Raw genomic sequence first — 13,877 nt, forward strand, 5'->3', positions numbered from 1 at the left:
ACACTCGGGTTAATAAACTGAATAAATAAGATTGTGGGATATTTCTTTCTTGGTCACCTATTGTTTGTTTTTATTATTTTTAAAAACGCATATTCTTAAATGGTGAAAACAATGCAGAGAATATGCAGGCACAAGGTACTCCTCGGCTCTGAAGGATGTTTATCTGCATGTTCCTTATCATCACCATTTTCCAATGCTTAGAGTTCCATTTCATAGAATTCGGCACTTTAACTAATAGTACTTCAAAGGTGTTAACTTTACATCAGTCTCACCTCCTATCTTTACCTCTGTGATTATCTACACCCTCAGCTTAATTTTTGATAAAACTGTCGGTTTTTGATATATTTTTAAGTTTACATATGACAATAAATAACCCATCATGAACACACAGGACCCATGTTTGTGTACATGTGAATTAATACACTGAAAACAAAACAAAAATACATAAAAGTCATTTTGCTAAACTGCATCCACCAGCTGAAAAATGTAAATACTCTCAATTCCCCCTTCATAAAATACTTATGAAAAAACAGCACCTACAAGACATAAAGATGGCCAAACAGATGTTTCTTGACAACTTAGTAAATCAGAAATGAGTTGGCGACTTTTTGTAGGGGTACAGATAATAAAGTACCATTTAAAAAACAAGGACTAATGAAAAATATAAAGGTGAAGTGACTACAGTTAAAAAGTTAAGAGCTATGAACCAATAACTGAAACAGACTGAAAATTTTCAAATGTAATCAGAGGTTTTAGAACTGAAAATTTTAAAATGTAATCAGAGGTCTTTACTTTCTGAAAGATGTGATATGTTGCTTGAGTTCAATGCACATTATAATTTTTTCTAGAATTGATAACGAAAAAAATATCTTGATGTAAATATATCCAGTTAAAGCATGCTTAGATAAGAGAGTCTACTAGATGTTTAGTTTTACTTCATAAATAAAGCACCCTTTGAGTGGCATGGCTTTTTGAATCTGTTTATGAAGACCTGTATTTAAACAGCCTGTATTAGCTAAATTTTTATAATTATTTATTTTAACGGTTGATCTTTACATTATGGTAACTTGGCGATTTTTTGGCGAAAATTTGGCAACCAACTCTCCTACAGCAACCCTCTATTTTTTTTTCCTCGCCGCCATTTTGTCTTCACGAAGTAAAGACATGTTTCTTTTCTTCTTATCTACTGAACACTTCTTCCAACAATCTACTAGCCGAATTACACTTATGCTAGAAATTTTATCAAACAAAACTGCTTAATCATGACAAATATTCACTGCAAAATTGGGAAAAAGTGCACAATACCATACACCTTACGCGTTTTTCAAAATAACACATACACATAAACCATGTACACGCCGACTTATTTTTACTTAAAAAAACATCCCAGAATTGCACAAAAATGGCATTGCGCACACTCTTCACTATATCCATGTACACTGCTTTTTTCTCATAAATTACAAAAATTTCACGAAAATACATGACAATTTTCTCAATCTTTAAACCCGGTAAAAAGAACGTATATGAAATTACCTGATCGCGAAAAAGTATTTACCCTTTACAAATATGAACATTTCCACATATAAAATAAATAAAATATCCAAAAACTTTTACCTCTAAATCATCTATTACATTATACACGTCACCAACGAATTCATACCGCAAATATTACAAATACTTAGTATCAAATATTTAAATTATTTCCATGCACGTTTATTTCAACTTAAACGTATACCGAATTCCTACAAACATAAAATTCACAAAATAACTATCATTTCATTAAAATATAATTAAATTCAAAAACACTACTTAAAATATAAATGAGCACATACATTAAATTAATAAAAATTACCTTACAATCCTAATTACTTTAAACTAAATCATTGCTAATAACAATTTTCCCAATAATACCAAATTCCTTTCCCACCTTACATTTAGAACAATGCATAAAAATAATATCCTCAAATAATTAAAAATACTAACTTACCTAATCTTCTTCAGAATCTTGATTACGTGGCGGATACACTTTTCTAATTCATTCAATAAAATTATTCAAAGATTTTTTCTGCGAATTTTTCCTCCATACTTCCTCCGCTAAATAAAAAGCAAACTTCTCTTTATCACAATGCCTAAATACCCATTTCGAATCACTTTAGTTACGGCCATGGGATCCAAAAATTACACAACACTGTTTCACACAACACAGAATAAAGCTAAATACAAAATTTCCACATTTTTTCCCGATTTCCCCCCTTTTCCGATTAAAGAACCGTAATTCGTCCATTAATATCACATGACATATCCCATGATCTCTCATTTCCCTCACGCAAAATAATGCGTAATCGGAACTAAGTACTGCTCACATTATTACCAAAGTCCCAGGTAGTAACCTTTATCGCCTCCAAAATGTCGCCAAACTACCAGTTACCATATTGTAAAGATCAACCATTTTAACCTTTGTTTTCATATACTTCCATTCATTCAGATGATATTTACATTCTTTCAGAATGTAAGAAAACAAAATATTTTAAACTATAATCTAATATATATCAAGGGGGAAAAAATCTCATGATCGGATAAAGGCAGTCATACCACTCAAGGTATTAAACAAAAATTTTATCTATATTTTGTACAGATCTTACCGTATTTCATTAAAAAGTTCCAAAACTTACCATTTGCATTACGAAATTGTAAATGAAGAGTAGTCATGTCCTTTGTTATAACATATGCATGACTACCTAATTTTGCACCATCAGTATCTTTATCAAATTGAATTTCTAAAAGAGAATCTGGACTATTTGTACCACCTACAATAAAATAATAAGCAGTGAAAAACAAGAATACAGTATTCAAAGCACAATTTATAATAAAAAATACAGTACAATTATATTATGAGGATCATACAAAACTGCAGTGAAAATATATGTGCTAAAGCATCAAATCTAGCAAACACACCCAATTAATTGCAAACTGCAGGTATATTTAGATTGTTCTAGAATTCTAAGTCGCCACTGAAATACTAGTTTAATTTTTAAATGCTTTGATAATGCTATGGATTTAACAATCTGCGAATTGCCTAAGAACATAAAAGTCCGCAATAGTTTTTTTTTTTTTTTTTGGCATCGTTTCATGTTAGAAAACTGTGCTTGAAAAGCAACAAGATGAAACTGTGTTTTATCAATAACTCAACAGTAAAATGGTGCTGCAGGAAAGAATCCTGTATTGAGAAGAATTAAGAACAGAAAATTAGATCAAAGGATCAAAAATAACCTTTCTTACAACCATGATGTTTTCTATTTTTGATGTTGGGAGATGACATCTAATGAATTGTGTAAACTTCAGTTAGAGATGAACCACAATACAATTATAAACAAGAGAGGGTTTGCACACATTTCTGTACATGGAAGTGAAGTACTTTTAAGAATTTTAGGGACCATTAATGAAAAAATTAAGGATCTCTCAGGAAATGGGAGCCGAATAAAATTCAATTGGCCAATGTCTGAACTCCGCTTTTGTAATAACCCTCTAAGAATAAAATAGATAAGTAGGATGCATTTTTATTAAATACACTTTAATAATATGTTTAATAAGTATGTTTAATATTTAATAAGTATAATAAGTATGTTTAATATTCTTATTAAACATACTTTAATAAACTATAAAAAAATTGAGAATATAAAATTTATTAGGTAGCATTAAATATTTTACATGTATAATAGTTGGACATAGTTTGAAGACAGTTTGAAATAAGTAATAGTTTAAAAGAAGATTAGGGACATTTTATTTACATTTTACTAATCCTTTATTACGCTTTGTTGATTTTTTCTTTTATGTCTCATTTTGCCACATACTTAATCTAGAGCAGGTGTTCTGAACCGATGGTATGTGTACCACTGATGGTACGTAAAGAAGCAAAGTATTTTTAACTATTAAATTCAAAAATTAAAACACCAACATCCTGAATTAGTTTTTTCTGTAACACTCCTAAATTTATGCAATCCGAGCTTTGTTTAAGAGTGGTGGTGGTAGTAGTACTTTGGTGGTACTAAAGGTTTTTCAATTTTTGTTTAGATGGTACGCATTAGTCAAAAGGTTGAGAACCAATGGTCTAGAGGTTTAGTAAATAGCAGGTGGATTTTATGTCAAATAGCATAGGCTAAAATGAGAAAGAAAATCATTATTGGCATGATTCCTTCCACAAGATTGGCTGTTGCTCGTGCTGCTGCTTGCCTAGAGAGAGATCTGTTGATCAGAACAAACCTGAAAGCCTGATGTAGATTTGAGGTTGGCAAGTTTTGAAAGTTAGTTGTGTTCCATCTGTCTGACGCAGTTAGTGTTATAGCTTCTTGTAGAGTTCCTGGCATTATAACCTAGTTAATAACATATTTTAAGGTTCCAATAAGCAACTAATACAGAGGGGATAAGTTGTTTTGTATTATTTTAAGTCTCATTAGATCCAAAGAATAAGTTTTACATTAATTTTTACATTTTTGTGCTGTACTGTGACCATAGTAAGGGTTAATGAAAGACAATAATATGCAGAGATCACTTTCAAAAGTGAGCGGTTAGTTACAAATAATTAAATTATGTAGTTAAATACCCTTAATCATTATAGATTTACACGACCACTATTAAATTTTATTCATTTTTTAAAAACATTTGTTGAAAAAGCACCATTAAAGTCACAAATGATAACATTTTGCAGTTTAAAATGGATAAAGTAAATAGCATGGATGTAATTTTAAATTGCCAGTTTTAAATCAATGTCATAACACTGATTCTTAAACAGTAATAGGGTAATTCCACATTAAAAGCTAGCAACAACACATAACAAAACATTTATGCATCTTTTAATTTGAAGTCTTCCCAGACACTTTGGCTTAATTTATATAAATTTTCTCCCATTTAAATATCTTTCCTAACAATTACAAATCTGTTTCAATACAAAAACTGATGTTTCCACTAGTTTCCGTGTGCTTTATCTCCTAATTTGCCGGTTTCTTAACAGTGTATCAATGAGGTTTTACTTGATCTGGTAAAAGTTAAATAGTCCAAACCCCTTATAGACATGAAGCAAATTATCGCTATGTCTGAAAGTAACTACTAAGTCAGGTACAGGTTTAAATAAACCTTTTATTTAAAAAGAACTTAGAACATACAAGCAGGTTCCTATGTTGGCAAAATCAACTACAGCTTGTGGTGATGCAATTAAACAGGAACAGTCAAATTCAAACTAAAAATGTGGACTAGTAGTCAAAGACTAAAGAATTTAATTTTAATCTACCCTGGCTCAGCAACTCTAACGTCATAACAAATTCCAATGTTAGCGGCAATTACACAATGATGAATAATTACATATTATCAGAGCTGGCAGAAACTAATGCAACATCCAAGTGGAGGGCAAAAACACTCTTTCAGTCTCAAAACCTCAATTTAAAAACTATCCGATTTGAACTCAGTTTAAAAACTATCTGATTTGCATTATGGTGAGAAAATGGAAAGGGGAACTTATAGTAAAGGCTAAAATTATAAACAACTGGTTAATGTGCGTAGTAATAACTGTACTTGAAGAATAATTTTCTTCCTCTTTAAGCATTCAGTTTATTTCTTCAATTTGTTTCCTCTTCACTTTAGAATTTTTGGAAATAATTAATGATTTCTGTTATTCTAAATAACCAAATGTATTTAGAATGTAAAGAAAAAGCTGATAAATATGAAATGATGTATAGTAAGGGCTTGTTTGAGGGCCGATGAGGCAGAATTTTTAGAATTTAGTGACACACCGAGCAACAAAATCTAGCAATAGCAAAACTTTTAGAATTTAGGACAGGCATTGGGAGCAGAACTTAGGATCCACAGAGATTGCATCAGGTGGGAAAATGCCTTGTGTCAGCCCTGTATATGATCCACTGAGACATATAAGGTGAATTTTTTTAATTGTCAGTTTTCAATTTCTTTATTAATTATTTTAAAAATTCTTTTTTCTAAATGCCTGTTCATGCGAAAAGAGGAGAAACATTTTTGACATTTTCCATATTTGTGTCTAGTGAAAAGTTGAGAAAAATAAAGGGAAGATTAACATGTTAAGAAAAAGACTTCTAGTATCAGAAGTAAAACATCCAAACATTATGCTTTCACTGTCCTTCCAAAAAGTTGCCTAAATGTAAGAAATTAATCACAAACTTTCTGTACAATACATCCATTATGTGTTAATACAATGAAGACATTTTCATTTTGTCAATTTTTTTCTGGAGCCTTATAGAATTGTGGGTCTGTAAATCTTGCCTTCAAATCCTTCTAAACTTTCCAAGTTGCAATGTGTAAAATCCTAAAGAAAAATTAGCCCTACCAATTCTGCAAAAGAAAGAGGGCTAGAAATATTTTGGAAAAAAAAAAAAAAAAAAAAGTGGAAAAAGCATAAAATTAATTTTATAGAGAAAAGTGATACATATTCTGACAATTCTGAGACAACTACATGGGAAAAATCTTACCATGAAAAAATTAAAAGGAAGATTTTTTAATTAATTATATAGCTATCTTGCTTTTGTTATGAATTGTTTAGTAAACTGTGCTTTATAGCATTTATTACCTTGTTTATTTTTCAGATTCAGAATACTATATAAGTCGCCAAAATGGGAAGTAATGCCCCTTTATAATATGACAGCAAAAGAAAATAAAAATGTTTTATTTTAATGTTATTCCTTAAATGTAACTTAAATATATTACCATTATTTAAGTTAAATTTATCAATGTTATAATGTTTCAAAAAAAAAAAAAAAAAAAAAAAAAAAGTCAAAAAAATTCCCACATCTTCGAATTAAAAATTTTCTATAGAAATTTATCTTAAAATCGCCAAAATGTTGATAAGTCACCAAATTTAGAGCCGCTTAATAAAAGAATTCACATCCCCAAAAGCAGAAAGTTGTTTAAATGCTCTTCATTAGAAAAAATGCTTATGTTTGGCTCCTTGCTCAGACACTCCAGTATCCCATCCTTTACATTAGAAATGAGAACAAATAATAACCCATTCAAAAGATAATCATATTTGCCAGTGAATTGTCAAAAATATTCCTCCATAATGTTAATTCACACTCACAGCAGTCGTAAAAACAAGACTGAAATTTGGGGGAACGTGCAGAATCACCCACTGCTTGGCACGTTTTTAAGAATTGCACATACTTGGTATCCATGTACACATCGACCTATTTTCACTTAAAAAAAACATCCCAGAATTGCACAAAAATGGCATTGTGCACTCCCTTGACTTTATCCATGTACACGTCGACCTATTTTCACTTAAAAATCAAAGAAAATTGACAAAAATCCAATTCTTCTTACTCTTATAAAAAGCACCAAATAAATAATTGGGCGATTTTGCACTTTAGTCGAAATTTCATATGATTAAAATTAAGGACCTTCTGCTGATTTTGGCCTAAATTAAGAACTTTTAAGGACCAAATTCGATTCCAAAAATTTTAAGAATCGTTTTTAAGAACTGCACATACTTGGTATCCATGTACACATCGACCTATTTTCACTTAAAAAAAAACATCCCAGAATTGCACAAAAATGGCATTGTGCACTCCCTTGACTTTATCCATGTACACGTCGACCTATTTTCACTTAAAAATCAAAGAAAATTGACAAAAATCCAATTCTTCTTACTCTTATAAAAAGCACCACATAAATAATTGGGCGATTTTGCACTTTAGTCGAAATTTCAGATGATTAAAATTAAGGACCTTCTGCTGATTTTGGCCTAAATTAAGAACTTTTAAGGACCAAATTCGATTCCAAAAAACCTAAGGACTTTTAAGGACCAAATTTGATTCCAAAAAACTTAAGGACTTTTAAGGACCATACAAAAACTGCAAAAACAGCTTCATGTGCAAGATATGTGCTAAAGCCTCTGCCTATGATAATATTACTAAAGCAAATGAAAGCCTTTTCACTCGAAAAAAGAACAACGTTTAGCATGTTATTTTCCTATAATGGTTTTCTGGAAGACTGTAATCAAATAAATGTTTTTTAGTCACTGCTCCATATTGATCAGTAAACAGTTTATTGAATGTTATAAGAGAAATTATTGTATAAGGAAGCATTATTGATACAAACTGCTATAACCGAAAGTATATAAGCCACATGAGTTACGAGACCCCGGCTTTGAACATTTTACTGTCAACTACAAATATAACACTGTGGATATTACACACAAACGATAGGAGTAAATGTGGGGTAGTGTTAAATGGCATAATAAATGCCATCTTAATACTGCTTGACAATACCTCAATTATTACTTTTCTGGGTTTAATCCTAGTATCCAGTGCACACGGGATTTGGCTGCTTTTGGCGACTTTATGATGAGCAGTAAAAACGGGACATAAACGATGAGTAGTAAACGGGTCATTCAAAGAATATATATAGTTATATATAGTATATATTATGTATTTGGCTCTAGCGTAGAATTGGGTGCCCCTTCGATAAGCGACAATTTTTTGTAAAATTTTGGCGATGAAATCGTATTTCTGGTTACCATGATAGTGTAACTTGCTTTAGCATCCTGATTTTTTAAAATAAAAATAGATTGATGTGTACATGGACAAATTTAAACAGTGCACAATGCCTAGTTTGTGCAATTCTGGGATTTTTTTTAAGTGAAAACAGATCGATGTGTACATGGACACACAGTTTATGCAATTCTTTGACTTTTTATTTTGGTTTTGTGTAGCGGCCATCTTGAAATTGTGTCTTCCTGACGCCGATCTTGCCGTCAAAAAAGAATCTCCAAAAAAACAAGGGGCACCCAATTGTAAACTTTTACCATGTATTTACACACATAGTGTATAGTATATAGACGTTCTTTGGATTATTTTTGGTGTTGGCGATAATTTTCAAAATCGCGCCAAGGCTGCACCGTATTTTAGGATTTTACCCTTTTCTGAATATAGAGACATTTATACCAAAAAAAATGAAATTTTTTCTGCAATGTTGAAAAACGTAAACTGTATGCCTCCTGTTTAATTTCAACTATGTTTAGCCATATCATTTCATCATTAATTGTAATAAGAAATTAACCTTTCATCAAATTAAAACAATATTCTTAGTTATTTACTATTATGCTTCCTTCAATAATTTACTCAAATAAAAAGTAATAATCTAATTAAATTATCTTAGAATCCTTGCTAAACATACTATAAAATAGAATTTCATTACTGACTTAAAACATGGAATAATATCACAGGCAATAATCAAAACACAACTATAACAACGCCAGAAAGTCAAAATGAAATTTTCAATCCCCCCCCAAATGTATAATCAATTTTCTCACCTATTTCTATAGTATATAAAATAAACTGTTAAAAGTACAGCTTTTGGATGTTGCAACAAAGCACTATTCACAAGCAAAAACGTTACTGCATGAAAAAAGATGTGCAAAAATTTTAGAATTCAACGTTGAGTATGATTTAAATAAAAAATACTTTAATATCACATAGCAAACATAATAAATTAATAATTTAATATAGTTATTTTAATATGCTAGTTATATTATGCATCAGCAAATCTGATATATGATAATTTATCATTCATTCAGTGCCTTTTGTGTTTATTATTTCTACACGTAACAACCGTTCATATTTCATCCAATCCTAAACATAACTTTCTTAGTTATTTACATCATATTTCGATGAATAAATTAAAATTTATCTTCCTTATTTCTATCATTCTCAATTCACGTTTAGTTGCCTCTCGAAGTTATAATAAAACAATAAGTGTTTACATTACACTCGTTCTTATAAGAAATTCGTAATTGAAGCAAAAAGACAAAAGTGCATTACATTATCAACAATCATAAATCAGTAATTCTCCAACGTCAAACATGCATTGTAACAATTTGAGCGGCAAACGTCTAGAAGAAAATCACGGAAAAACTATAAATACTGAAACTTACTTGGTTTAAAAACTAAATTTAAATTTTCAAATTCATCCGCAACATGTAATGTCACAGGAAAAGGAATTTTCTCACTTTTCTTCATATCTTCAGACAAAGATGAAACAAGCACGTCTTCAAATGTGGCCGCCATATTTAGTACAATTAATTAATTATAAGCAGATAAAACTCAATTATGCATTAAAATGAGTTCGGATTATACTCGGCTTCTTCTCATGTCAAAACACTGCACATTACACAACAAATCACATAAGTACAAAAATTTACAGGTCTCATTATAAAGACAACACACACAATGTAACAAACAGGTAAGTGGGTAATTGTGAGGTATACAGATGTCGATTCTTCAATCGATGATCGAGGAAAAGCAGTTTAGACGTTAACTGTAACAATAACCCACGTTTTGCTTCTTTCATTAGGCTATTACATTTCGGCCATTTATTTTAATTTTATTTTGTTCCATCTTTTCGAACTGGTATAAAATGTACGAAGTTCCTTTTGACTCTCCTTTCAAATACGAAATTGTCCCCCTTAATCTAAAACTCGATTTTACGCCCATCGATGCTACTTCGCGATGTCTACATTGTCTCACACACACACAGATCGTATTTTATTCTCGAGTGTCAAGATGTAGAAACATCTTTTTACTCGACTTCGGAGGATTGGGTGGGAGGAGGAAGTGTGGGAGGCGGAAAAAAGAGAGTGAGGTCCGCACTAGCGGCGGCGAAAAAAAAGTGGGTGGCAAATTCAGTGTCGTTATAAGATGTAGCCGCGGGTGGTAAACCGCAGAGTCAGTTTAGCGTGAATGAGTCAAGTAAGGTTGTAATTCTTATGTGGGTAGGATGTCATAGGGTAACGATGTTTTTCTCTGGGATGCGGGGAGTGTCTGAGAGTGCTAATAAGGCTATTACTGTGGGTTTCTACTGACTAAAAGAAGTTGACCGCTAATCGTTTAATATACTCTTGAATAAGTTCGATTCGAAGGTCTCTGTGAATATAGATGTTTGGAATATACCAAGGAGCATTGATAATTTCTCGTAGAATTTTATTTTGTAGAATTTGTAATTGTTTAATATTGGTTTTAGCTGCATGTCCCCAGATCGGTGCCGCATAAAGGACGGCTGGGCGAAGTATGGAGCGATATAGAATTAATTTGTTTGTAGTCGATAAGTTGCTTTTTTACCAAGAAGAGGTCGCATAGCAGCTGTGGTGATTTTAAATTTTTGTACTACGGACCGGAAGTGGGTTCTGAAGGTAAGTTTTTGGTCAAGGGTGACTCCAAGGTATTTGGTTTCATTAATCCAGTCTATTTCTTCGTCAAATATTTCAGGGGGGGAGGATAGTATTTAATGTTTCCTTTACGGAAAATTATTGGCTTAGTTTTATCAGAGTTAATTTTAATCCTCCAAAGAGTGAGCCATTTTCCCAGTTTTATGAGATAGTTTTGGAGTTGGTTTCTTACGGCGATAACTGTGCAGGCTTTAGTAAGTATGGCGGTGTCATCGGCAAAGAGTGCAAGATGAACAGAAGGGTCTTTAGGAATGTCTTGTGTATAAATATTAAAAAGGTACTGCGAAAGTGCCGACCCCTGTGGGACACCAGCATGGATTACTCTGGTGGTAGAGTAAGTAGTACCGATTTTGATTGTGAATGTTCTGTTGCTGAGAAAAAAAGGCTATTAAGCGAATAAAATGATCTGGAAAATTGAGAGTGATTAGTTTGTAAATAAGGCCTCGATGCCATACCCTGTCAAGAGCTTTCGCGATATCGAGGAATATAGCACCGGTCGGAAGCTTGCAGTTGTAGCCTTCAGTGATAATGTTGATAACTCTAAGAAGTTGGTGGCAAGTGCTATGATGATTACGAAAACCGAATTGTTCTTCTGGGAGAAAATTCATGGAAGGGTGAATTTTTTGGATGTGGAAAAGTAGGATTTTCTCAATAACTTTAGACAAATGGCTAAGTAAACTGATAGGGCGATAGTTCTGTGGGAAGGTTGGATTTTGTTGCGGTTTAGCAAAAACAATTATTATAGCTTGCTTCCATGAGTTCGGAAAATGAGCTAATTTGATAATGTTGTTGATTATCTTAGTTAGGCTAAGGCTCCTCTAAACCAGGCTGAATCCCCAACTTTTCTCTCTTGGCGAGGGAACGCGCTGCTAATTTTGGCGCATTTATCGCACACGCTGGCTGAATGTCTGCTGTTTTTTTTTAAGATTGATTTTATAGACGCGCGGCATTCAGCGCATATAAACTTTTCGGATAATTTATTAATTCTCGAATAGTATATAGACGTTTTCACTTAAATAAAAACTTCGCGTATATTTTGTAAAACATATTCAAAATAACTTATGTTTTAGATGTTTTAGTTAGCAGACTAAAATAAATAAGATATGAATAAAAACTTTCAATAGTGTCAAATGGGGAAATAGTTAAAGAGTAGAGTGTGCAAATAAATTTATCTTAATGACATTTTAACAAAAATTTCCATAAAAACACTGTAAATTCATACTCAAAAAATAACTTAAGAATATGTTGTCATTTAAGTCTGAGGTATATGGAAATAACTGTGCAAGTCTCTGAAGAAACACTTTCTTTTAAATGTGTGAAATATTTCATAACATATATGGAAGAAGAAAATACAGCATTCTGAGTTGTGGATGCTTTTCACCAAATGTAATATAAATACGAACTAGAAACCGTAATAAAAAGTTCTTCCCCTCCAATCCGATCACCTTTGTGTTGCATTGTATTTGTAATACTTCTAAAAATCCAATTTTTACCTAAATTAAAAAACAGTTATTCCATAAAAGATAATAAATTTGAACGTATATAGAATGAATTTTGTAATTTGAGTTATGTTACAAAATAATTCATAGTTTATATATTTTATACAAATAATTTAGATAAAACCTGTCCTTTTCCAATTTAAGAATGTGTGTTAACCACAGTCTTAAATTGTAAAAGGACGACTTAACCACATGTAATTCATTTCAAAGCATAAAAGAAAGCTTATTTTTTATTTTATACAGCAACAGCATTTTCATGCAGTCAAGTTTTTTTAATTGCTAGTTATTATACATAATATTTAATTTAAAAACATTCATATTAGAAAGCATAACTAAGAAACTTCTTTTTAAAGCACCACAGTGATTGCAAAGAATATCGTTAAATTTACGAAAGTATTGAAGATATATTGAACAGCATTATAAAAAGAAAGTACTGTACAAAATATGTAAATTTAGCACAACTCCTTTTTTAGTATTTGCATAGTTTCCTCCAAATGAACCTTAATGGGAAGTTATTTTGCGAAAATTTAAAAGTATTAAAATGGCCTCTAATTAAGATGTAACTGCATTTATAATTATTTTGTAATTGTGAATAGATTATATTATTTGTAATTGTGAATTTATTATTATTATTTATTATTTGTGAATTTATTTGATTTGTAATTGTGAATAGATTATATTATTGCAATTAGATTATGCACTTACAACATAATTGCATAAAGTAATGAAATTAAGAGTTCACAGATACAATGTAATATAATTACAATGCAGTTACCTAAATTGTAATTATAATCACTTATTTAATACCACAATTTTATTGCAATCACAATGTAATTTAAATTGGGTACTATATTTGCATATCCTCCACTCAAAAGGAGGTACTGATAAGCCTGGAAGTTATTATCAACAAAAAGCCTGTTCAGGACAGTTTGATGACAATTTCCACCGGGCGGAAAGTACATTCTTAAGCCCAAGCAAATCATGACAATAAAAATAATTTAGTTTCATGATTCACTATATTTTATATATATTTATCCATGTAAATTCCTAAACCCTAAATTTGAATTCTGCACAAAATTATTTACCTATATTTTAACACACATTATGAATTATTAGAAGCGATATCTTATTAGGCAAAT

At 31.1% G+C, this 13,877-nt stretch overlaps 1 protein-coding gene across 2 annotated transcripts in view; it reads right to left on the bottom strand.

The window, feature by feature from the left end:
* Positions 1 to 10,299, bottom strand: part of Art4 (arginine methyltransferase 4) — a 142,097-nt gene extending 131,798 nt beyond the window's left edge. The window contains exons 1-2 of one of the 2 annotated variants that reach the window (XM_035351749.2): positions 9,950 to 10,296; positions 2,673 to 2,807 (exon numbers count right to left, since the gene is read on the bottom strand). In XM_035351749.2, the coding sequence (XP_035207640.1) occupies positions 2,673 to 2,807; positions 9,950 to 10,082 (268 nt within the window). In that variant the 5' untranslated portion in view covers positions 10,083 to 10,296. Of the gene's footprint in view, positions 1 to 2,672; positions 2,808 to 9,949 lie in introns of both variants that reach the window. The other variant, XM_035351750.2, reaches the window with a different exon arrangement.
* Between the last annotated feature and the right edge of the window lie 3,578 nt (positions 10,300 to 13,877).

Source organism: Stegodyphus dumicola, chromosome 9 (genome assembly GCF_044657685.1).
Source record: "Stegodyphus dumicola isolate Sdum_Otavi_A_Nest chromosome 9, ASM4465768v1".
Lineage (NCBI taxonomy): Eukaryota > Metazoa > Arthropoda > Arachnida > Araneae > Eresidae > Stegodyphus > Stegodyphus dumicola.